Genomic DNA, 24,659 nt, shown 5'->3' with positions numbered 1-24,659 from the left:
CAGAGGTTGTTGTATTTGGCTGCAAAGAAATGTTTAAAGCAAATTCTTTCTGAAGTTTAAAGACTTTATTAGTGTCCTCTTTTATATAAATCTCAGTTTTAGTACTCGTGTCAAAGCATAACTAAATCACCCTACTATTATCTTGAAAAAATAGTAATGGAATTTTTTTATATATTGTTAATTAAGTCATGTATTTGCAGTCAAGTTATATTCTGTCTTCCAGCTGGCTCGTGCTGAAGGTCGTGTCATCCTCACTCTCAGTTTTAGTACTCGTGTCAAAGCATAACTAAATCACCCTACTATTATCTTGAAAAAATAGTAATGGAATTTTTTATATATTGTTAATTAAGTCATGTATTTGCAGTCAAGTTATATTCTGTCTTCCAGCTGGCTCGTGCTGAAGGTCGTGTCATCCTCAGCGCAGGTCAGCCCTACCAAACAGTAAGTGTGTTTTTGAATTGTTGAGAGACATGCAAACTGTGTGAGCTGTCTTGCATCCTAGTGCCTACATAGGTATTTTACCTCTGTAGGCAGCTGAATAGGTTTTAGTACAGAGCTACAGTCTGCTTAACAAAAATCCTGTGCAGTGACTTTTTGTGTGAATGTCTGTGTCTGTGTGTATAGTTACGCTCACAGGTCGGAGAAGGCCGCTGCCTGACTCTGGACTGCTCAGAAAAGGCACGTGATCAGGCCGCGCATGTTCTCAGACATTTCCATGTCCACCTCACACCTGCAGACATCTTCAGTCGATGCCAGGTCAGTTGTGCATGCCTGTAAGCAAGCACACGTGTTAGTCTCTTACACTTATCACCAGAACAGAAACCTCTTCCTCTTTAAAAGAAATGCTTACATTTATCAATATCAACTTATATCAATGTTAAAAGGAAAGAAAAAAGGAGATCCACAGATGCATTTCATACATTATTTATTGAGCTCTTGAAAATTTGCACTGATGCTGCAAACAAACACTAGGAGCCTTTAGAGGAGTTGAACAGCCAAGCACAAAATAGTGAAACAAGGTTTGTTTTTAAAGATCTTACAGGAAATAACCAACCAGTGTTTTGCGTCATGAATTCTGTATGCCAGTATCATTTTGGAATTCCACTGTGACTTTTTTTTTTTTTATTGAATAGTGAGATACCTAAACATTTATACTGAAGTACCCCCTGTCTTGAGACATTTGTGTCTTATCTTCAGACGTAAGAGTTGTGAGTCCGGAAGGAAGCTCAAGGAGATAGAGGGCTTTTCTGGTGACACTTCTTCTGTGAATCATTGGCTTGATGTGCCACTGCGGTTTTCACTAGAACAGGCACAGAAGGAGCTTTCTTCAGGCATTTCCTCTCACATAAGTGATGATCGGAATTCAGACAATGGATATGGATAAGGAAATAAGCAATTACCGGAGGGATACAGAAATAACAGGAGACAAACAAAAGGAAAGAGTAAAGACAAAAAAAGTACATAGTCATCATTAGAGATGCACTGATATGGTTGTCAGGACGTCAGTAGATGGTTGGTAGTTCAAGTCAAAAGTTTTTCTATGTTAGGCTAAAATCATAAGTGAGATCACTTTGAAACATCATAACACACTTTTGTCCAGAAAGCCACATGGCATGTGGTGTCCCCCAGGGCTCAATCATTGGACCTTTGCTATTTAATCTGTATATGCCCAAACAAGGCTAAATAATTCAACATAACAGAAGAGTGTACCATGTGTAGACAACCAGATCTACCGAGTACTGTGTTGTTGCTAGGGTATTCTCGGTGGTTGCTGGCTAATTGCTTATTAGTTCAAGTAAAAATGTTTCTATGATGGGCTAAAATCATAAGAGAGCTTGCTTTGAAACATCACAACACACCTCTCTCCACAAAACCACATGGCATGTGGCCCAGGGCTCTATCTTTGGACCTTTGCTGTTTAACCTGTATATGCCCAAACAAGGCTAAATAATGCAAGATAACAGAAGAGCATACCATAGATTGGCAGCCAGATCTACCTAGCGCTTTTGTTACTAGGGTATTCTTGGTGGTTGCTGGCTTATTGCTTACTAGTTCGAGTCAAAAGAGTTTCTATGACAGGCTAAAATTGTGATGAAAAATCACAATAGAACTCTCCCCAGAAATCACATGATTTAAGGTATCAAATATGTCCATAGCACAAGCAGGATGGGTTATGTGTTGAAATAATAAAGGGGGTAGAGGTTTGTTAAAAATATGAGCAGTAGAAAAAGTCATGCTTTCCTTAGCAAACACAGCTAAAAAACGTAATACTGACTAATAAGATGATCAAAGGATGAGGTGAATAAGTGGAAGGTTGATGGGAAAGGAGACTGTGAGAAGAGAGAGCCTGCAAGAGAGGACAGGCAGAAAGATGTAGTGAGAGATAACAGAGAAAAACAAACGGAGAGACAGACTAGGGTGTGAGACAAAGGGAGAGATATAGGCAGATATGACTCGCTTGACTCATTCCTGCTATAATACCTGATCTCCATTAGAGCTGCACCTCCAGCTCCATTGCAGGTCTACAATTGTTTATTACCTGTGATTTTAGGATTCAAGAGCCTTTAGTGGCACAGAAAAATGGGTAAACATTGCCAGTAAGATTTTTGAAAGAAGTCTTTTATGCTCACCAAGGCTGCAGTTATTTGATCAAGATATGAAATTTGAAAATACAGTTTAAAATAATCTTTTTTTTTTTGTTAATGTTAAAGCTGAATTTTCAGTCAGTCTTCAGTGTCACAAATATAACTATATGCATAGTTGTTTATAAGTATTTTGTTTTTGTAAACCAGTTACCGGATAGTCTGTGCGATCTATTCAGGGTTATTTAAGGGTTAATTCACACAGAAATAGAAATTCTGTCATTTACTAATGTCAAATTTTGCCCTAATATCATTACAAACATGTGTGACTTCCTTTGTTCCATGAAACACAAAAGGAGATGTTTAGCGTTATGTTCACGCTCCTCTTTTCCATGTGGATTACTGTTCCATAAATAAATACATAAATAAAAGTAGTTTATATGACTCGTGTGGTACAGTCAGGGTCTTCTGAAGCCATACAGTAGCTCTGTGTGAGGAACAGACCAAAGTTTAAGTAATTCACAAAAAAAATTGCCTTTTTGCCAAAGCTCTTAAATTTTGTGTGCATTTGCATATTAAAACTTGGAAAATCAGAATTCTTTTCATTATCAGAGGCAAAGAGTGATTCGGCGAGTTTGAATATGCAAATAGCAATTGAATGGAACTGAATGGGAGTTGTGAGCTGTTTTCAATGAATGATGACCTAGATTTTGGTCTGATCCTTATGTAGACTTACAGTTTTAAAAGACAGAATTTAGCGCACAAATAAAATGTTATGGTACTTTTGTGGTGCTATTTGTTCATTTGTGGAGCTTGACATCGTTTATCCCCATGCACTTCAATGTAAAAAAAAGATCAGCATGGGGGAATAGTCATATGGGTTTGGAACAACGTGAAGGTGAGTAAATAATGACAGAATTTTAATTCTCTATGAACTATACCTTTACTAATACTTGACACGGCCTATTATTGTTTATGTCATAACCATTAAGCTGTTGATGCGACATCCTAAAAACTCAGTGACTGCGCAATTCTGCATGTATCATATGCCACACACCTCATAACAGTCAAAACAGTTTCTACCACACCAAGTTCACACCTATAGCCAGTGAGGACAGGAGAACACCGAGATCTAGTCTAGATGTGGGTCATCTGAGCTCCACATGGGTGGTGTTTTCCCCAAATTTGTTAATAAAGTTGTAATTCTTTAAGAGAGTGTTGTACCTTTTCCCTATTTACATGATTTTTTTTTGCACCTCCTCTTTTGTTGGTAGAGTGTCTCCTTTCAACATTTTTTTTTTTCCCCAAATTTGTCAGTTTTGTGGCCACCTACCTTTTCTGAGTGGGTGGCCGGCGGCTTCCATCCTGATCTGTCGCATTCCACCATTTGTTGCCCGAGGTTTCATCCACCTCCACGTGTTTGCTGAACAAAATGTACCAAAGTACAAAATGTGCTTGAAAATGATTGAGAACGATGGCATTTTTAAGGTCTGAATATGATGCAAACATTGGAATGTGATGCGAGATTGAAATGATGGCAGGAAAAGTAGAAGGGGGGGTTTGGAGGTGCACCTCGGGGCTGGTATGTGGAAGCCCACCCATGCTAAGTTAACCCTTTTGTTATCTGATAGTAAAGTCCTTTGATTAACAGTGACTTGCCTCCCCGGCTCTGTGAGAGACATTCCTGGAGCCCCCTGTGTGGCCACTTGATACTCATTGCCAATCATTAACCTCTCCCCTGCCTGTCCTGCCATAATCCTCTCTTTTTCTGTGTTTCTCTATCTCTCTCTTTCTTTCTCTCTCACTGTTTTATCAATGCCTCGTCCCGTGAATTCCTCTCTGTCCACACCAGGTTTAAGTCAGGATGGGGGCTAAGCTGAGTTCAAATGTGTGTCACCACAATAACTAGAGCACTAAATGGATTAGAGATCGGATTCGATCTGGTAGAATGTTTCTTGTCAGTAACATATTCATTAAAATGACTGTTAACACTTTTAATACAGACATATAGTACCAGTCAGTTTCTACACTGTTGCCACTCTTTGTCTGTATTTCAGCTGAAAAATACTTTTAACAAATTACATTAATGTATAAAATATTAATTAAAATGTCAAAATTATAAGTATGGAAGCCCTCTTCAATTATATATATATATATATATATATATTATTGATGTTATTTATATATAATATATAGAAATATGTTATATATAAATTATATACTACCGTTCATAAGTTTGGGGTGACCATTGATTTTTTTTCTCTCAAAATAATCTGCAATGATGCATTAAATTGATCAAAAATTAAAGACAATTATAATGCTACAAAAAATGTGTATTTCAAATAAAAACGCTGTTCTTTAAACATCTTCTACTTATCAAAGACTCCTGGGGGGAAAAATGATCGCAGTTTCCACAAAAATTTTTAGCAGCACAACTGTTTTCAGCATATTAGAATGATTTCTGAAGGATCATGTGACACTGAAGACTGGAGTAATGATGCTGCAAATTCAGCTTTGAATCACAGGAATAAATTACATTTTACAAGATATTCTCACAGCCTAGAAAAAAAGTTATTTTAAATTGTAATAATATTTCACAATATTAGTATTTTTATGTATTTTTGATCAAATAAATGCAGCTTTGGTAAGCATAAGAGACAAATACATTAAAATAAATGAAAAAAATGATATGACCCCAAACTTTTAATCGGTAGTGTATATACTCTTTGGTGGAGGAGAACAGACATATATCCTGTGCATAGATCTGGAAACACTAACCAAGAGAGAACAGCGAAACGTGAAGGTTTGTGTACTCAAGGGAAGCCTTTTTTTTTTTTTAACAAAAGCTTGATGATATTGTTAGGGTATTCTGGGTAGTTGCGTACTGACGTAAGTCAATAGAGCCCAACTCCCAAGTCTTTATGATATTCTGGTTCCCCAATATAGTTTGAATCCTTTCGTCACTTAAATTATGAGCAATGATAACAGTGATGCTTGCTTCAGCAAGAACCGCTAATTATTTTGGTCACATGGTTATGAAATCAACACCGCGCTCTTCATATCTCATACCACTCCTCTGTCTGGTATCCTGTAATACAGTACAGATCCTCACACATTGCCATGTTACTGGTATTATTACCTCTCATACCATTCCATTGGATACTTGACCCCTGCCATTTCTCTGGGAAACTCTCCGCAAGCGTGTCTCCGCCGATGTGGGATCCAAACCACAGGGACAGATTTTCTAGATTTACTCGATGAGCTTCATACAGCAGCATTAGATGACTACCGCCCCTTTTTTTTAGACATGAGACTAGCAGGTTCTTGGTATCACAGACGCTGCCGTGGCACTAGCGCAGGAGTTCCCACGATATGGTGGAGGGGAGGTTTTGGGGGGTAAACGGGAACCGAAACGACGTGAGAAGATATTAGGCGAGAGAGGAAGAGAAAGAGCGAGAGGGTGTTTGAAAGAAGGATTTCTGCCTCTTTGATCTGCAGGAAAAGGCTGAGAAAAAGGGAAGAAAATGAAAAGACAGGAGAACTTTCAGGTTCTACTGCAGCAGAGCTCAAAACACTCTTAGCTGAATGATCAAATTTCCGTTCCTCTTTTCTCTTGGCACATCTGACCCAATTGTTTTATTTACGGTCTAAACCATAAGAGGCACTTGATTAAAGTCACATGAAATCAAAATGTTTTAATGTCTTAAAGAGATAGTTCACACACAAATATCAATTCTGTCATCATGCGTGTCGTTCCAGTCCTGTATGACTGTCTGTCTTCTGTGGAACACAAAACAAGATATTTCGAAGAATGTTCAAGCTGCTCTTTTCCATGCAATGAAAGTAAATGGTGACTGCAGCTGTTGTGCTAGATTTTCAGTTGAATTTTGAATGACTTGTTTTATGATAATAAAGCTATCATTTCAGAAGACAGAAATGTAAAGCATTATAATTGTTTTAATGTGCACTTTTTGTCTTGACTCCCTGGTCCCAATCCATTTTTTACTATATGAAGATAGCAGCATGAACATTGCTCAATTTCTTAAGTTGTGTTTCACCAAAGAACAAGTCGAGGCACAAAATTGACTTTTTACAGCACTTGAAAATAGTGTGTGAATTAAGTAAATTTAATGTGTTGTTAATGCCAGTAAAAATGGCATTTTTCATTGTTTTTAGTTAAAAAAAATTCACTTATTTCCTTTTGACAGTAGGATTATTTAGTGACAAATTTGTGGCAAAGTCATTAGACTTTATTTTAGTCAGTTTGATTTAAGTTGAGATAATGAATTTGAGTTTACTTGCAAAAACTATTTTTACATTTACATTTATGGCAGATATTTTATCCAAAGCGACTTACATTGCATTAATGGTACAGTACATGTTTTATCAGTTCTTGCTTTCTCTGGGAATCGAACCCATGACTTTGCATTGCTAGTGCTGTTTGAGCTACATATTTACATATTTACTCATATTTGGAACCATTGAGTGGTTTTGGACCCTGGATGCGCATTATTCTGAAGTAATAGGTTCGTCTTCGTTAAGGAAGTTTGTAATCTTTCATAAAAACTTGCTCCACCTCTGAAACAACTTTCCATTTTGGCTGACATCACTAGGCCCTTGTTTTTTCAATCCGTCCCTTCCTAGAGACACTTTGCACCATCCAATACTATAAATCAAACCCTACTTTTTTCTTACCGAATAATTTGACTTGGAAATATTGCACATTACAGAAGTGAAATCGGTTGCGGAGATTGTTTCATTTTCATGAAAGAAAAAAACCCCAGTCTAGGCCAAAGAGTTCAAAAACAGGCATGTTGTCTTAGTTGTCGTTTTCCCACTTTACCTCGACCCCTGCCTGTAGCGCAAGAAGGAAAGGGAAAAGGAGGGAGAGAGAGGAGACGAGAGCAGGGAGACATTCCACAGACATGCCAAGACATTCCGAGGGAAACCATCCCAAATATTTCCCACTGCGATCCACACTCTGTGTGAGTGTGTGTGTATGACTCCTGTTTCTGGGGCCAATCTGACTTACTGACTGACAAGCTGTCTGCACCGGAGCAGAGCTCGAAGCGCACGAGGTGTGTGTGTGTGTGTGTGGGAAAGTGCGAGTGAGAAAGTCATTGTGAGAATAATTGAATCTGTGCTTGTTGGAGAGACTGAAAAACAAGGAGGGAGGAAGGGAGGGGGGAAGGTCACGTAAAGCACGTCTTTTGAAAGGCATAGGAATCTTTTTCAAAGATCCAGGCTGCTCTTATGTAGCTACAATTTAGACTCCGCTTATTATGACCAAGATTGCCCATAACTGACATGTAAACATGTAACCACAGTTACTTTTGTTTAATATGCCGTTCAGAAGAGTTTTACTGAGATAAGTTATTCCACCATTATCTGTTGATCGAAAAAAAGTTAATATAATGGCATCTCACAACTGCTTGTGTATTATGTGGATTAGGGCTTTTAGATCTATCAAGGTTAATTTGTTTAAATAAGGTATTAATTAAATGTGTTTAATGCAGTAATTGTAACACATTTACCAATATATATGTTATGAGAAAAGTGTAATGTAAAAGTAAATGTTTTGCAGAAAATATTTAAATTGTTTGCTGAATGATCGTTATTAATATTTTTGTTACATTTTTAATATTAATTATTTATTAGTGGTTAATATTATACTTTACTTCAAACTTCAAAACACTGATCTAGTTAAGTTGCTACTAGGTACTTCGAACAGAAATATTTAATTCCACCAATAGAGGTCGACTAATATGGGTTTTTCTCTGGCCGATGTGATGCGTAGAAATCAGGGCAGCCGATATATCACGGCGATTTTTTTGACCGATATGTTTGGCCAATTTGAAACATTTCTTGAAAATGAAAAATTTCTTGAACAACACAAGCTTCTCCAATCAGTGCACTTGTATGATTGAAATAAAAAATAATGTATATGTTAAATATTAAATACACAAAACAGGTAATCAAAAATCTAGACTTTGTCAAATAAACTTTTAGATGAAAAAATAAAGTCTGCTCCCATGCTCAGCAATTACTGGCAGATATTGCACTTGACCTTCCCTGATGTTGGCTGAGTGAAATACTGCCATACTGGGTTCAGCCATCAGACTGTAATTATTAAAAGAGAGAAAAAATACAAGCGCAGTCATTTTAAAGTCACTTGTTCTATAATTAAATTCTTCCATGCACATCACAATCTAGGCCTCCTGAACCGAATCAATGCGTTTTTGTAAGAAAATATCCATATTTAAAACTTTATAAACTGTCATTTCTAGTTTCCGCTAACTGTCGTATGCGCATTCATTCCGGTGGATGCCGTTGGGGCCATTTTCTTGGGAAGTTACCAGGTAGTTCTCTTCAAAAAGTTAGCAGGCAGAGGGGGGCATCACAGGGTTATGCCAATCTGCTTGCCGCAAGAGACAGCGTCACATGTTCCACAACAATGCTTAGCTACTCGCAGTTGCGCCTGTCTATTAATCGGCCGATATCGTTTCATTAAAAAATGCTAAAAATCGGCCCGATTAAACCGCCGACCGATCAATCGGTAGACCTCTAGCCACTAACCTTGAAAACTAGTGATTAGTTCTTTCTCAAAAGTACTTAGCAACCTGGTACCTTGTACACATGGCTTTGTTTCCAGACAGACCTATTTGCTGTAAATCCTGGAAGTTGCATAAAGCCAGTATATTTCAGCAAACTTTTGCCAGTTTTGTGTGAAATAGACATTTACCGTCATTATACGTACTGTGGGCGATCTAAAAGGCGTTCTGTCAGTGGAAATCTGAGATCAGTGTTACATCTCAAGATTATCTTACACCTTTTCCCCCAGTAAACCGTTGCGGAACATTGTGGTTTGGCTAACCTCATCCAGCTTTCACACACTGGATGCAAACTTGCACTTCTGTCTGTGTGTCCGGTGCAAAAGGTCAGTATGTGAAGACAGAGGGTCAGGGTATGCGACTTTTGGTCCTCTGTATGTGTGCGAGCGCTTGTATTGGAGATGTATAATAGGAGCGTATTTCCTGTTGGCACCCCCGGTTGCTCTCGCTCTCTGGGTCTGTGATTAGCTGCGGTGAGGAATCTGTAGCACCCGGCAGCTGGAATGTCCTGTTTGCCTAGATCTGTTTGTGCTTTCTGCACGCTGTGTTTTGATTGGCCTGGCTGGCACTGGTGTGTATGTGTGTGTCGGTAACACGGCGCAGAGCCTCGCTGTTTGATGTGAACCATTGTGTTAGAGCCAAGCTGCTTCCTGCTACTGCTGCGAGAAAGACAGTGAGGGACCCTTACTTGGACTTTTCCTAAATATACTTTTAAATGGTACGTAATTTCCGTATTTCACGGCGATCTCACGGTGCACACACACAGCTGCCCCTGTTCATGTCACAGGGTATTTAAAAAATCTTTACATTTTCTAAATTTTCATTTTTGGGTGAAACACTGTTTGAACAGAATGAATTTCAACCGCAGGAAATCCAAAAGTTCATCCACCTAGAAAAGTAGTCCCAATTGAAAATAATGATTTACAGCTTCAAACTCAACTCAAAAAGCACAAGTTTCCACTGAAGAGTTCATGCAAGTATTTAAAAAATACTAGCTTAACATTTCATATTTTGAACCTCTGGTTTTGTTTGCTACAAAACTTCCACTGTAAAAACGTTTTCCATTCATGAAGTCAAACTGAGGAACGAGTCAAAATTGTCTGCATTCCATAGACCCTGTCCGAAGAATTACTCTGTAAATATCCCAGAAGTTCCCTTCTAACACACCAGTTAAAAACTCACAGCTGGCCAGTAAATGAACTCTACTTTCAGTCGCACCAAGTGTCCCCTCTGCACCCAGAAAGCTTGTTTTTATGATCCACCATGTGAAAAATCGTAAGTCATCCTTGGCTTGGCTAAAGAAACAGAGCTCCAAAAAAAAGGTCTGATCGATTAGAAAACAAGCCGCTTGACTTGAGGTATCATTCATGTCTGCAAATGGCGAGGGACGAGTTGTGCAACAAAGTATAAGTCATTTGGGATTAAGGTTTTGTTGAAATCAGTAGTTAGTATGAGCAATAATAAAAGTGATGCTTGCTTTAGCAATGTGGGAGCTGATGAATGTCTGTGAGAATAAAAACAAAGGAAAAAAATACAGTGAACATAAGACATGCACACAAAGAAAGAAGAGGGAGAAAAGAAATTCTTCCCAAGTAAGGGAAAAGGAGGGTAAATGATTGACGGATCTTTTCAGAAAGAGATAGGAATGGAATGAGAGAGAGGAAGAAAGAGCGAGAGATGAAATGAGCTCTTCCTCTCGCTGCTTTCTGCTTGAGAGCATTCCTGTGCAGCGATGATGTCATGAGAACTGGCCCCGGGCAGACAGGGCTGCTTATGTTGTTCAGAGAGGAGGGGCTGCACTCTTTCACCTCACGGAAAGACAGAGCCATATATCACTTCCATATAGCACGCAAATATGTGTGTAGGAAAAGAAGCTCAGACACAACTCGCTGTGTGTGAGCTTTTAGTGTATGTACCCTTTAGGAATTCTCTAAATTGTCTGAAATTGGTGCCACCTTGTCATGTTTCAGTATTAGCCTTCTGTCATTTGATGCTCTAAACAACCGGCACTGGATTTAGCAAATATGGCAGCTCAACATTCTTTAAACAAGGAACAGTATGTTTTAAAATATACGCCATATCAGCTGACAGAGTCAACAGCTGTATTAGTGTTGTATATTAAAGTAATTTACTGACCAAAAAAATTTGTTTTTTTTCAAAAGAAATCAAACATTTTCAGTATGTACTTTTAAACCTGTACGCTGTTTCTGTGGAACACAAAAGGACAATTTTTTTTTTTTAGAATCTTCAGGCAGCTCTTTTCCATACAACGAAAAGCACCTGAAAATAGTCCACACAACCTGTGTGCAATATGTCTTCTAAATTCACACAATATACAATTGTGATAAAGTCACAATTTGAAGTCCACTTGGGGCTTAAGAGGGGCAGATTATTAGTGAACAACAGCTTAGTTTTGAAACGAACACTAGTGTATGCATACAGCCAAACGCATAGCCTTTCAAAATGTACTTCTAGCGTGCACGAACTCAGGCTCTTCACACATGGGCACTGGAAAGTTTTCTTTGTCCAGTGTCTACTGTTTCTCTTCAGAACTTATGACCAATACAAATGTTTTTGTAATTGTTTAAACTAGGGTTGTGTGTATCTCTTAACCCCCTCATACAATCGCTCGTGATTTTGTGGACAAACTAATTAGTGCAAGAAAATACACATGCATGTGCGAACTGAAGGCCAAAGTATACGTATTATGTGTACGCGACGGTCCGCATACCTCAAATTTCGTCACCAGAATAGTATGTGTGTACTGTACGCACACCATCCGTTTTTTTGTAACCGTGCGTAATTTGTACACGCAGATCGCACATGCACGTTGACTTGGTTTTGCACTAATCAATGCCTTTGTTTCACAGTAGAAAATAAAACTAAAGAGACGGAACAACAACAACAAAATAGCAGAGACTGCATCAACAACAGATGCCCACAGTGGCAAGCGCTTGTGTGAGAGGGTTATGTGATAGCAGCAACTTTAATTTAAAAAGAATACAAAGACATTTTTATTGGTCATAACTTCTGGCTAAAAATAGAGACCGCCTGCGTTCGTGTACGCCTCAAATGTGTATATTTTGAAAGGCTACGCGCTCAACAATGCTAGCATATGCATATAAAAACAAAGTATACTTTGGGCTAAAGTGTACAGCGTATGCGCAGTTATAGAAATCTGGCTGCATGCATTCAGTATGCACACACTTTGCTAATTAGCATAACTATATATGCATACTATAGCGAAAATAATTACATTTACTTTGGGCTTAGGAGTACTGCACTATTGCACCGTGTCTACACCAGTTGGCAAGCGACGTGACACGACAAAAGACAATGGAACCTATTATAATCAGTCATGCTGTCTACACTGGAAGTGGCGCGGCACGACACGACAAATACCCGACAGTAAACTGATGCTTTGTTCTATTTATGACTTATTAACACAAAGTACAAATTATTTGCAATGGTCGCTTTGTCACGTCCAGTGTAGACTCTGTGTTAGCTTAAAAACATGCTACCATCAGACTCTTTTGGGATTAATTAGTTGAGTCTCGTGTGGCACCAATTTCCTCCCTAAGTAGATTGTTCCAAATCAATGACTGCCTTTTTAGCCATTAGATACAGTATCAGAAGGTAATACCATAGGACTGTAGTATTGAATGATTATCACATTCATGTAGCAGGTACTCCAAAGGGTTTTAAAGAAAATCATAGGATTGAAAACCATAGTACTGCAAATCTCTCCTTCTCTCGTCTTTCTTTTTCCTGCCCATCCCTCCCTAATAGTTGCATGTGTGAAAGTGTGCCTTGATGGGGATTTTTATGAGCTGTACTTAGGGAGGGTTGCTCAATGTGGTCATTATTATGAATGGAGTGTGTGTGTGTGTGTGTGTGTGTGTGCGTGTGCATGTAGGAGGAAGGCATCATGTGTGTCCTTGATTTACTGTGAAAGAGAGACCGACTCTGTCACGTGTGTATATCTGTCAGATTTTCCATACCCAGAATTTATCTACGAATTTCCTTGTTTTTGCAGACTGTAGAGAGTTATGTTTTTCCATAAGCTATCATTCAAGCCCATTTTTATCTCCAGTCGTCTTTCATGAACTTACACAGCATGCCTTTAAAGTGCAGGGCTACGTGCAGGGTTCCCTGTAGCTCAGCAGAATGGACTGCAATTGCCAATGTTACTGCTACCTTACTTTGCTTTGGTTGAGCAGCTAAATGGGGCTTAGTTGGTCATCTAGATTAGGCTGTGTTTATCTCACCGGTTCTCTTACTTTGAACAAGTAGTCCTTTCTGTAATTTTACCTTCGCAACAGAATAATTTAAGCACAGTCTCAAAGTTTGCACAAAGCAAAAAATATGTTTTTTAGATTAGCCCCCGTTTTCTATCTTGTGTAACAGAGCAGCTTGAACAACAGAATTTCTTTTTTTTTTTTGTTCCATGGAAGACATTAGGAGTGACATTATGGTTGGTAAACGATGGCATCATTTTATTCTGGGATGAGATATCCAAAAATACTGAGAAAAAAACTGAGCCTTTTCAAAGAAAAAGCTCAGTTTACAAGCAAAACATCAAAAATAACATTTGTGAGGTTTTAAATGTTAAGATCATGATATGTGACCCTGGACCACAAAATCAGTCATAAGTAGCATGGGTATATTTGCAGCAATAGCCAAAAATACATTGTATGGGTCAAAATGATCTATTTTTCTTTTATGCCAATTAGGATATTAAGTAAAGATCATGGTCCATGAAGATATTTTGTAAATTTCCTACTGTAAATATATCAAAACTTAATTTTTGATTGGCAATATGCACTGCTAAGAACTTAATTTGGACAACTTTAAAGGCGATTTTCTCAATATTTAGATTTTTTGCACCCTCAGATTCCAGATTTTCAAATAGTTGTATCTCAGCCAAATATTGTCCCATCCTAACAAACCACACATCAATGGAAAGCTCATTTATTCAAATTTCAGATGATGTATAAATCCCAGTTTCAAAAAATTGACCCTTATGACTGGTTTTGTGGTCCAGGGTCACATATACTGTTCAAAATCAAGACTAAAAGTGGCATTTGTTAGTTGGTAAACATTTGTGAGTAAACTTAAAGAGAACTGACTTCATACATCCACTAAAGTCACCTTAAGAGCAATTTGGCCAAGGTCACTTTCCCCATTGCATTTGTCATTTGTCTTAAGAACAATAGGTTACTTAAAATGGGCCGTTATGCCTCCCACATTAAGTCACACATGCACTGTTTGAAACAAGATTTTGATGGATATGCTTCTAACTAGTGCTCACAGAGCTAAGAACAGTTTCTAGGTTTAATGGGGATGTTATATATGCTGTAGCTAATAGTGGTATGCCTAGCATCCATGGGAATGTTGTTGGACTTGACGAATTCTTTTTGCATGGCTGGTCTGTGCACTTGCACAGTGTAAATGCCTCTCTTAAATGAGACCCCAAGTGAAGCCTGTCAAGCTATAACAGCCCTGGAACCCCACTGTTACTGAGTGTTTGTTTTTCTGTGTGTTAATGAGGGGAAGACTGGTGACCCATAGTGTGCCTGTGTGTGGTGATAGAAAGTACTAAAGTAGTGTTAAACATAAGACGTTTCATTAATTTTTTTATTTATTAGCATTCAGAAACTCTGCGCTTGTTTCTTGAGTCGGGCTTGGGAATGGGGGTCAACAGAGGCTGGCAGTGCTTCCTCTGTGTCTGATCCGGCTGATGTTATCGAGGGTTGGAAGTCTGTTTGCTTTGGGAGTGCTGGGCAGTTAGGGGTGGGAAGGGTCGAAGAGCAGCCCCCCGTGGGACAGTCGAGGTATACGGACACTGGGGTCAGCCTCTCTGGCTTGGGAAAGTGCTGGGAGAGCCGGTATACTGAACGACATCGTATAAAATTGGAATGGAAAAATGGCCAAATTCAGACAAGAAAAGATGCGCACTCTCCCCTTCTCTCTTTCCCTTCCTGTCCTCCAGTAACCAAAGAAAGTTGGTTTTCTCACAGGAACTGCGCTAGTCCATCCGTGATGCTTGCGCATGAGGAAAAGGAGGAGGTGCTGAGGTTAACCTTATCCGCTTTACCTTTTAACCGATAAAAGGGATTCCCCAGTGATATCATCTGAACTTGCAATATTAGCCGGTTCGTTGGCAAACCAAAGCATGGTGGGATATGTTCATTAACTTACTGGGCTCTTATCGGACTTGCTTCTCAGCAGCCTGCAATGTTTGATCTCTAGAATTCTGCTCTCGTTTGAGTGTCTTTGAAGATCTCCATTACAAAGAGAGGGGACACCGATGGCCCCAAAGCCACAGTGTAAAAGCAGTGGCCCGAAGAGCCTGAAATCAAAGCAACAAACTCAGCCGCCACAGGAGAACTTACCCGCACCGCCCTGTTACCTTTCCCTGCCAGATCCTGATTGGTCAGGTTGTATACCTGTCTCTGTCCATCTGTTTAAACCCTCCCCTGGGAGGTATTTCTAGTTTTCTTTCTCACCGTTTTTTTCTCAGTCTTTTCTTTGCCATCTATTTTGGTGTGCCGGGCCGGTCCAGCCAGTTCCCACAGAACGGTTCCCATGGTTATCGGCGAGGCGATAGCGTCAGGGATGGAGGATGATTGGGATGACAGAGACTGGGAAAGACAGCTCTGTACTGGGAGATAGCAGCTCTGTTACATGAAGGGGGGAAAAGGGGCGGGCTGGGGAAGCTAGTGGGGTTTCTGGGGTCCGACTCTCAGAGATATTAGGGGGCAAGCAGAGCTGGAGTCGGTGGGGGTGATGGTGGACTGAGGTGGGGCGGAGCGACAGGCTTGCGGGGCCACTGTGAGAGGGACAGATTCAGTTCCCACACTCATAATGACTGTGTCACAGGAGACTGAAAAGGGACAGCCTCTGGCCCTGGGGAATTTAGCAAGACCGACCAGAACGCGAGGGAAGGAGGGGCGGCAAGGGCTGCCGATGGGGTTCGTGACACAGGAACTCTCTCAGGCCTTTTTAGGCTTCACCTCATCGCATTCACACCCGAGGTGAACCCCCGAAACCAACCCCCAGCCCTCTTCTACCTCAACGTTTCCACTTTGTCTCCCCCTTCCCCTTGGTGTCCCCCCTCCCCAGGCTTTTGTTCACCATCTTGTCCCATTTCCTGTCTACACCCTTGTTCTTGTTTCTTTCTTCTTTTTGTCCACCCCTGCTGCCATCTCAAAGCCCTTCATTTTTGTTCTTTCCTTGTGGACACCAATACTCGGAGAAGAGGTGCTTTGAAGTCGTCTTTCTCCTCTGAGGCTCTCATGTCTTATCCAGCATCATTAGCACTTGACCTCTCTCCCCTCACACCCTTTCATTTCACTTTATCTCCCACATGCTGTGTGTATGCGTGCACGGTTATCTTTGTGAGAAAATCAAGCTCATTGGTCCTCATCTGCACTCTTATTTCACGGCACAATGAGTCTTTCATGTTTGCTAAATTGTTTGATACCGTCGGTACCTTTGTGTTGCTTTGACAGAGCTACCTGGTATCCGTGTTATGGGATCAATTCAGACCTTTCTTGCACATAGCTGATGGTAGGTAAACCTATGCTAGATCAACAAAAGCAAGTAGGGTTTTTTTAAGGTTTTTTCTAAAGTCTTCTATACTTACCGGCAAGGCTGGATTTTCGAAACTGGGTTTTGACCCACCCTGTGGTCTGGAAAGTCTTTTTGTCAGCCTGCTGGGTCTGAAATCTGTGGTGCCCATTGGAGTGGGCCAGTCATCCCACAGCTTTCTCAGGCTCGTCCCCCCCCTTAAGGGCTGCCATAGTCAATATTTACAGTTGGGGATGAATCATAAAGACTTCACAATAGCATTCCGAACATGCTTAAGTGTGTCGGTTAAAGAGAGCAAGCAAGGGAAGAAAGAGAGGTGTGAAACGCAGCACAAGGCTTGCGCAACAGAGTGTGGTGGCGCTCCCATGACAAGACACCAGGAGACAGGACGGGACAAATACCGCAGCGAGTTACTGTGGGTGTGGTGGGAAGACAAGACAACCTTGCCTACAGTTTCTCTCTCACTTTCTTCTTTCATTCTCTTCCTATATATCGAGAGAGCTTTCTGAACAGCTATTAGAACAACTGTTATTAGAAAAAGAGAATACGGTTTAATACGGGCACACACACATATACCATTCGAAGGTTTGGGATCAGTAGGATTTTTTATATTTTTAAAAGAAGTCTCTTATGCTTATCAAGGCTGCATTTATTTAATAAAAAAAACAGTAAAAATATTGTATTGTAAAATATTATTCAAGTCAAAATAAAGGTTTTCTGTTTTTAATATACTTTAAAATATGATTTATTTCTGTGGTGGCAAAGCTGAATTTTCATCAGCCATTGCTAGTGTCTTCAGTGTCACGTGATCCTTCAGAAATCATTCTAATATGCAGATTTTTTTATCAATGTTGGAATCAGTTGTGCTGCTGCGTAATATTTTTTTGGAAGCTGTGTTATGTTTTTCAGGATTCTTTGATTAATAACAAGTTAAAAAAGAGCAGCATTTGTTCAAAATAGAAATCTTTTCTAACAATATACACTACTGTTCAAAATTTTTTTTTAAAGGAAATTAATACTTTTATTCAGTAAGAATATGTTAAATTGATTTAAAAAATGATAGAGAGGACCTATATTGTTACAAAAGATTTCTATTTTGAATAAATGCTGTTCTTTTAAATTTTTTATTCATCAAAGAATCCTGAAAAAAGTATCACAGGTTCCAAAAAATACTGATATTTTAACATTGTGAAATACCAAAATGAATATCTGTTTTTCATACTTAATATGAAATAATAAAATAATAAATGTGATGTCTAAATTCACTTTGATGCCACAATTCATACACAAAATGTTTTAATACTATTTTTTAATGGTTTGTTTTTCATCTATTTTGGCAAATTAGTTATTTATTTTTAAATAATAAATTATTTATAATTTTTTTTAAATTAATTATTTTAAATTGAATTATTACTAAAAATAATTTTGGTATTGGCCAGTTATTGGCCATAATATGTAACTTTTTATTGGCTTATCTGTGTTGGCCATAATTTTAAAGGGGTCATATGATGCAATTTAAATTTTTCCTTTCTCTTTGGAGTGTTACAAGCTCTTGGTGCATAAATAAGATATGTAAAGTTGCAAAGACTAAAGTCTCAAATCCAAAGAGATATTCTTTATAAAAGTTAAGAGTGAGAAGATTTGCATAACGCCACCCAAATGTTCACACAAAGAAAGAAGGCGTAACTTTTATTCTCGCTGTAGTATTGTTGTTGCCGCCATGTCGTGAAGGCGCTGTGTGCTTCGTTGTGAAAGTGAAACTACTTTGGTTGGCCTTCCAAAAGAGGACGATATCCGCTTTATTATGCCTGGAGCTGATCTGTGCTGGTCGCTGAGGAAATACATCAACTTCTCGCTGTGGATCGCCGGATCGGCTTTCACCGTGGACAAAGCGGAGTCCAGCCCGGGGTCGTCATATGTGGTTGCCGCAAGCCCACTGGATGCTCCTTCGTCGAATCCGCCGGCCGCGCCGTTCTCAAGCCCGCCCGCCTCTGCTCACTCGAGGCCTCTGGCCTCCGCTCACTCTAGCCTGCCGCCCTCCGCTCACTCAAGCTAGGCTTGCCGCGATAGATGGTGCTGATGGTGATACCGGTGTTAAGCCGCAACACCGTTTACGTCACATGCCAACCGTGGCACCGACCCCCACCGTCGTTTAGATTTTTTATAGTAATAAAAATAATTTAGTTCAGTAAAAGAACAGACGCTACAAATAAAAACTGAATGCGGCTGCTCAATGCAGTGTGCCGAACGACAGTCGCATCACAGATCAGATTTAATTTCTCCAGTGAGGAGAGCGAGTCGAGCTGAATGACAAGAAGAGTGATGTGAGACAGACAAGATGATAGTGGATGATTTAGTTTCGAAACGAGATGCAAAAGCGCCTGTTTGACAATATTTTGGATTTTGAAAAGCTTGTTGACTTTTGCCGTTTATCTAAGGTGATTTTGGAAGTTTTTTTTTAAACATTTGTTTCTTATTTAATTGGTTCCACATTGTTTGCTGATTTTTACTTTATTTAAACTTTGTGTCATTTATTTATTTTATTTGACATCAAGGTGTATGCCGTGCCTCCAAGCTTTCTTACTCGTTTTGCTATTGGACGTTCTACGTTTCTTATTTGGTTATATATTATACATGTTTACTTGGCCTATTTCCAGTTTTGTATACCTATTTAAACTCTATGTAAGTTATTTGTTATTTTATATTAGGCATAGCCTGCCCTATAGCATGGCGTATTTTTATTCGTTTTGTTAATAAAAGTTCTATGTTTTATATATAGGCTAAAGTGAGTTTGATGTTGTATTTTGTTGTTGCATTCAAGCAATTGATGCTGAACTGCCGCTAATTCAAAATTGAAAGTAAAATGCGCTCTGCGCTTTTAAGCTATTAAAAAGCGAAGGAAAATGAGGAAAAGAGGGAAAATTCAAACGAACAATTGCTTTACGCCGAATTGCTGCTATTTGAAAGTGAAAGTAAAATGCGCACGCCGCTTTTACAAGCTATTTAAAAGCAAAGGAAAGCAGGAAAAGAGGGAACGCCCCCGCCCCCACGGTGATACCGGTATTACCGGTGTTGTCACACGTCAATTAACCAGTGGGAAAATTTCCTCACCGTCACAACCCAAACTGAAGCCCGCCGTGTGTTTCATTGTGAAAGCGAAACTACTTTGTTTGACCTTCCAAAAGAGGACACGACTAGAAATCAGTGGTTAAGTTGTATTTACAACACTGTTCCAGAACAGTTCAACCCAAATATTCAGATGTGTGCAGCGCATTTTATGGAGGACTGTTTCCTGATCCTGGGAGAGTAGACTACAATGCCGGCTGTTCTGACTCACAGCCTGTAAGTACGTTTTTTATATTTAAAGAATTTGCCACTGACGATTCAAAAGCGAGTTTTGAGCAGTGTAGAGTAGCTCTTGTTGTTTGTCATTTCTCCGATCACAAATGCAGACATGGTTTTTTGTTTACGCGCGCGATGCAACGCAACGCGTAAAAAGACCGTATAAGTCATTATAATCCGTAATTATGTCCCCACTGGATGCAACGAATGCCTCGTTTATAATGGGTTTTAATGTTTTTGTCTCGGCGCATCAGCCGGGACACAGCATCACAATATGGTAAGGGGTGTAACATTTCTGTCTCACGCTTGAGGTATTCAGCCGATCACAATGCACTGGATAGCTGGCCAATCCCAGCACACCTCGCTTTTCAGACCGATGAGCTTTGTAAAAATCGACACGTTTCAGAAAGGCGGGGCATAGAGGAGAAACAATAATGTACAGTATGTGGAAAATAATGTGTTTTTTGAACCTTAAACCGCATAAACACGTTTCATTACACTAAATACACAAAATAATGTTCTTTTTAGCAACATCATATGACCCCTTTAATATCGGTGCATGCCTAATTTTGAAGCATGAAAAATGCACTTCCCGAAAAAAATAACACTTCCAATATTTCAGAAGTTATGACACATGGAGTGGTCATAAACTTGCGTTTTATGAAACCTAATAGTCAAATTGAAAACTATTCAAATCTCTCTAATATTTACATAAATCAGCCAGCCCTAGTTCCAAATCTCATTTATTTACATCTAGTTGTGGACAAAAAAAAATTCCCCAGCGACATCCTCAAGGGTATTTACTGCTGGAAGTATATGTACGAGTCATTGATCTGACCGCCTGAGATGAAAGAATGAGAAGAGCGAAAAAGAAAGAGCTATGAACCATTCTTGGTTTCAGGGCTCGTAGTGGGGCTATTATCCCCCTATTTGGGCAGTGCTAAAGAGCTCAGTTCTGAGAGAGGGGCAAGTATCAATAGAGTGGGTGGAAAGGCTAGCTTCACAGAGGCCAAGCTAGCACACAAAACCCCCAGTGGCCCCCTGAGCCCTGCAGCTAAAGCCCACACAAAGAGTCTCCTCACTGGCCATTATTCCCCGACTCCCGTGGTTCTCTACAGAGCTCCAGTCCCAAAGCAACCCCCCTCATCCAGAGCTGCCAAGAAACTTTTCTGGGTATGAGTTGTTCCAAGACCAACAGGGGAGAGTTTTCTGAACACATGTATGTTGTTAGAAAAAGAGAGAAGTGTCGGAATGGTTCGCTTGTCGACTGCATCCTGTCCAACTGTCTGGTCAGGTTCAGCTCTCTGGGCAGTGAACGGACCATTAGCACTGACAACAACACTAATCTAAAACACCTCCAGGCAGGGTCACGAGAGAAAGAGAGGTCAGGCCTGATGAGCTTTCGGCTAATGCCTCAAGTAAACGAGCAGTCTCGTGTCTTTATTACCTCTAAGATTACTGAAATGTTGTTCTTCATCTCAGTTTCTTTTCATAATTAAAGCTATTTAATTATGACTGTCAGTTAATGTGTTTGCGTTTTGCCATTGAATGCTTGTTATTCGTCTGTTTGCTTTACATGTTCATTTTGATGCGGTCTAAAAATATAAAATCTGCTTGTTCTATGAGTGCGATGAGTATGAGCAGAAATAGACCTCTATACGATGCCATTAGATATGAATGTGTTCCACATAAATTGCAGAGCCCAGTAATATAGTTTTTTTTTCTTCCTAAAAAAGGAATTGAATGTGTTGTTGAATTGCTTAAATACAAACACCTTGATATTAAATATATGGTTAAATATTTTAATCAACAGACTGATCAAAACAGTAATTTGTATGTTTTTGCAACAATTTAAACAAAATTTGATTTAAAAAAGAATTGACAATGCTTGTAAATAAAAATGTATTACAATTTAATTATATAATATAATCATTCTTTAACAATTCTATAATATAATATTGATTATATAGTAACACTTTACATTAAGGTTATGTGTTCGCTATATTAGATACAGCTGTATTATACTGTATTATTATAATAACTGTATTAAATACAACTGTTCATTGTTAATCCATGTTAGCTCAGGTCCATTAACTAACATTAAAAGATATAACTTTTCATTTTAATAATGTATTAGTAAATGTTGTAATCAACATTAACTAAGATTAATAAATGCTTTAGAAGTATTTTTCATTGTTAGTTTAACTAATGTAGTTAACTAATGTTAACAAATGGAAAAGTGTTACTTTTTATATTGTATTATATTGCATTATATTACATTACATGTTCTTCTTTCTTTATGTGTCAATTATTATCATTATTTTGTTGTTGTTTTACTTTGGGTTTTTTCTGTTTTGGTAGTATTTTCTTCCTTTGTTAAATATTATTGTGTGGTTTTGAATCTGACTTTTTTGTTTGGTGTTAAGAAATGTCATTTAAAAAATATAACACATCTAAAAAAAAATGTAAACCATAATAATATTGGTTCAGCTGAATTGATTAAAAAAAGCAAAAGCAAAAAAAAAAAATGCTAACACTTTACAATAAAGTTGGGCTATAAATTTGCCATGGGCAAAAACAATGGGCAATAAATTTGTTACAGTATTTAATCATTTTGGTTAACATCTTTTAATAAAATTACAACTGTTCATTGCTAGTTTATGTCAGCTCAAATCATATTAAATAATAAATCATTAAATAATATTAACAGACACAGCATTTGACTTTAATAATGTATTAGTGGATTTTGAAATTAGCAATAACTAAGATGAATAAATGCTATAGAAGTATTTTTCATTGTTGGTTAATGATAACTAATTAATGTAGTTGATGTAGTTAAAAAGTACTAGTTCATAATGTTAACAAATGGAACCTTATTGTAAATTGTTGCCAAACATTCTCTGTTAGAAACAAATTGGCTAATGCCAACCCCAATTTGTTTTCCCACAAAATGCTATCTACATTTCTCAAGACGGTAGTGATCTTGTTATTGGCCGCCCATGCTTGCAACAAATGTGTCAAACGTCGAGGTTTGCTGTGCCGGCAGGGCAGGAATCAGTTCCCACGCTTACCTGCCTCTGCTTCTGTTTGAATCATAGCAGCCTCCTCTCATTGGTCAGACACGCGGTCATGTGACCCAGCCACAGCACAAGCCCGCTGCCTGAATGCAGTCCAGGATTTTCCCATGGGAGCGGCAGTGAGAGAGAGAGAGAGAGGGGGGAACGGAGTCTGTGCGAGTCAAAATGAATATTTTCCCTCCGCTCCCCTCCCCCAGCTCTCGTCTATCTCTCCTTCTGGCTTTTCTCGAGCACGTCTCTAATTGGAAATGTTTAGCTGTCAGAGGCTCCTGTTGGCCTCATATAACACTGTACTGTACATTCAGTCATCTGTTAACTCGGTTAACTCTGAGGCACCTAGTTAGTCACTACATTTTCTGAAGAAATTATGAAGGCAAGCTCTAAAACTCGCTGGCATGTGCTTGGATGTTATTTAGGTTCCAGGGTTTGCTGTGCTGTTGCTGGTGTGTTCAGGGTGTTTTTTTAGAAGGTTTTAGGTGGTTAGGGTTAGGTCCAGATCAAAAGAGCCCATCCACAACTGTTTATGATATTTTGGACCCTAAATATGACTCGGATCCCTTCTAAAATGTAGCTTTATGGGATTTTTCCCCCCCGTTTAAACACTGACCAGAGAAAAATCAAAGCTTGAACAAAAAAAAAAGCTCCAGGTTTGTTGTGCTTGTGTTTGTAGAGCTGCACAATTTGGCCCCCAAAAATTGTGGTTATAAAAAATACTTTTGTGATTTATTTATTGTTATGACTAATAATTATAGTAATTATTATTAATACTAAATAAGAATATTAAATAAAACCTAAAATACCAATAAATCTGAAACAAAATAAGATATTATTTTAATTATTATTATTGCAATATTGCACTAAAAAAAGAAAAATGTCAAATTACAATACTAATATTTATGGCGACCATCAAAAGTTAAACTATTAGGCATTTTGATTACAAATTTGAATGTGATTTATAGATCAGTATGACTATAATTATAGTAATTATTATTACTAAAAAGTATTAAATATGAAATTAAATTATGAAACTAAAGAAATATTATTATTGTAATATTTCACTTGTTTTTTTTTTGTTTTTTTTTACAGTACAACTGAAAAATTACAATGCTAATATTTATGACGGTCCTAATTTCTTTAAACTAAAATTTAAGCCATTGAGCTTTTTGATTATGAAAAAATGTTTTTGTGATTTATAGATCAGTATGACTATAATTATAGTAATTATTATTACTAAATAAAAGTATTAAATACGAAATTAAATGATGAAACAGTAAATATATAGCTATTGTAATATTTCACTGTAAAATAAAATAAAAAATTTACATTACAGCTGTAAAAATACAATACTAATATTTTTGTCTGTCCTAGTTTTTTGAATAAGTTCAATTTTATTACAACTACATATTACAAGTTTGGTTGATGGTTGGTGCATGTAGCATTTCCAAATGCACATT

The 24,659-nt window shown here is 38.4% G+C and overlaps 1 protein-coding gene across 2 annotated transcripts in view; it reads left to right on the top strand.

Moving 5' to 3' along the window:
• The window catches only part of exd3 (exonuclease 3'-5' domain containing 3), a 47,789-nt gene that overhangs the window by 18,028 nt on the left and 5,102 nt on the right, over positions 1–24,659 (top strand). For both annotated transcript variants that reach the window (XM_016285993.1, XM_016285994.1), the window contains 2 exons: positions 388–441; positions 625–756. In XM_016285993.1, the coding sequence (XP_016141479.1) occupies positions 388–441; positions 625–756 (186 nt within the window). The remainder of the gene's footprint in view (positions 1–387; positions 442–624; positions 757–24,659) is intronic.

The sequence above is a fragment of the Sinocyclocheilus grahami genome, unplaced genomic scaffold (assembly GCF_001515645.1).
Source record: "Sinocyclocheilus grahami isolate Dianchi unplaced genomic scaffold, SAMN03320097.WGS_v1.1 scaffold204.1, whole genome shotgun sequence".
Classification (NCBI taxonomy): Eukaryota; Metazoa; Chordata; class Actinopteri; order Cypriniformes; family Cyprinidae; genus Sinocyclocheilus; species Sinocyclocheilus grahami.
The sequence above is the reverse complement of the archived record's forward strand: the minus strand, read 5'-3'. Positions and strand labels throughout refer to the sequence as shown.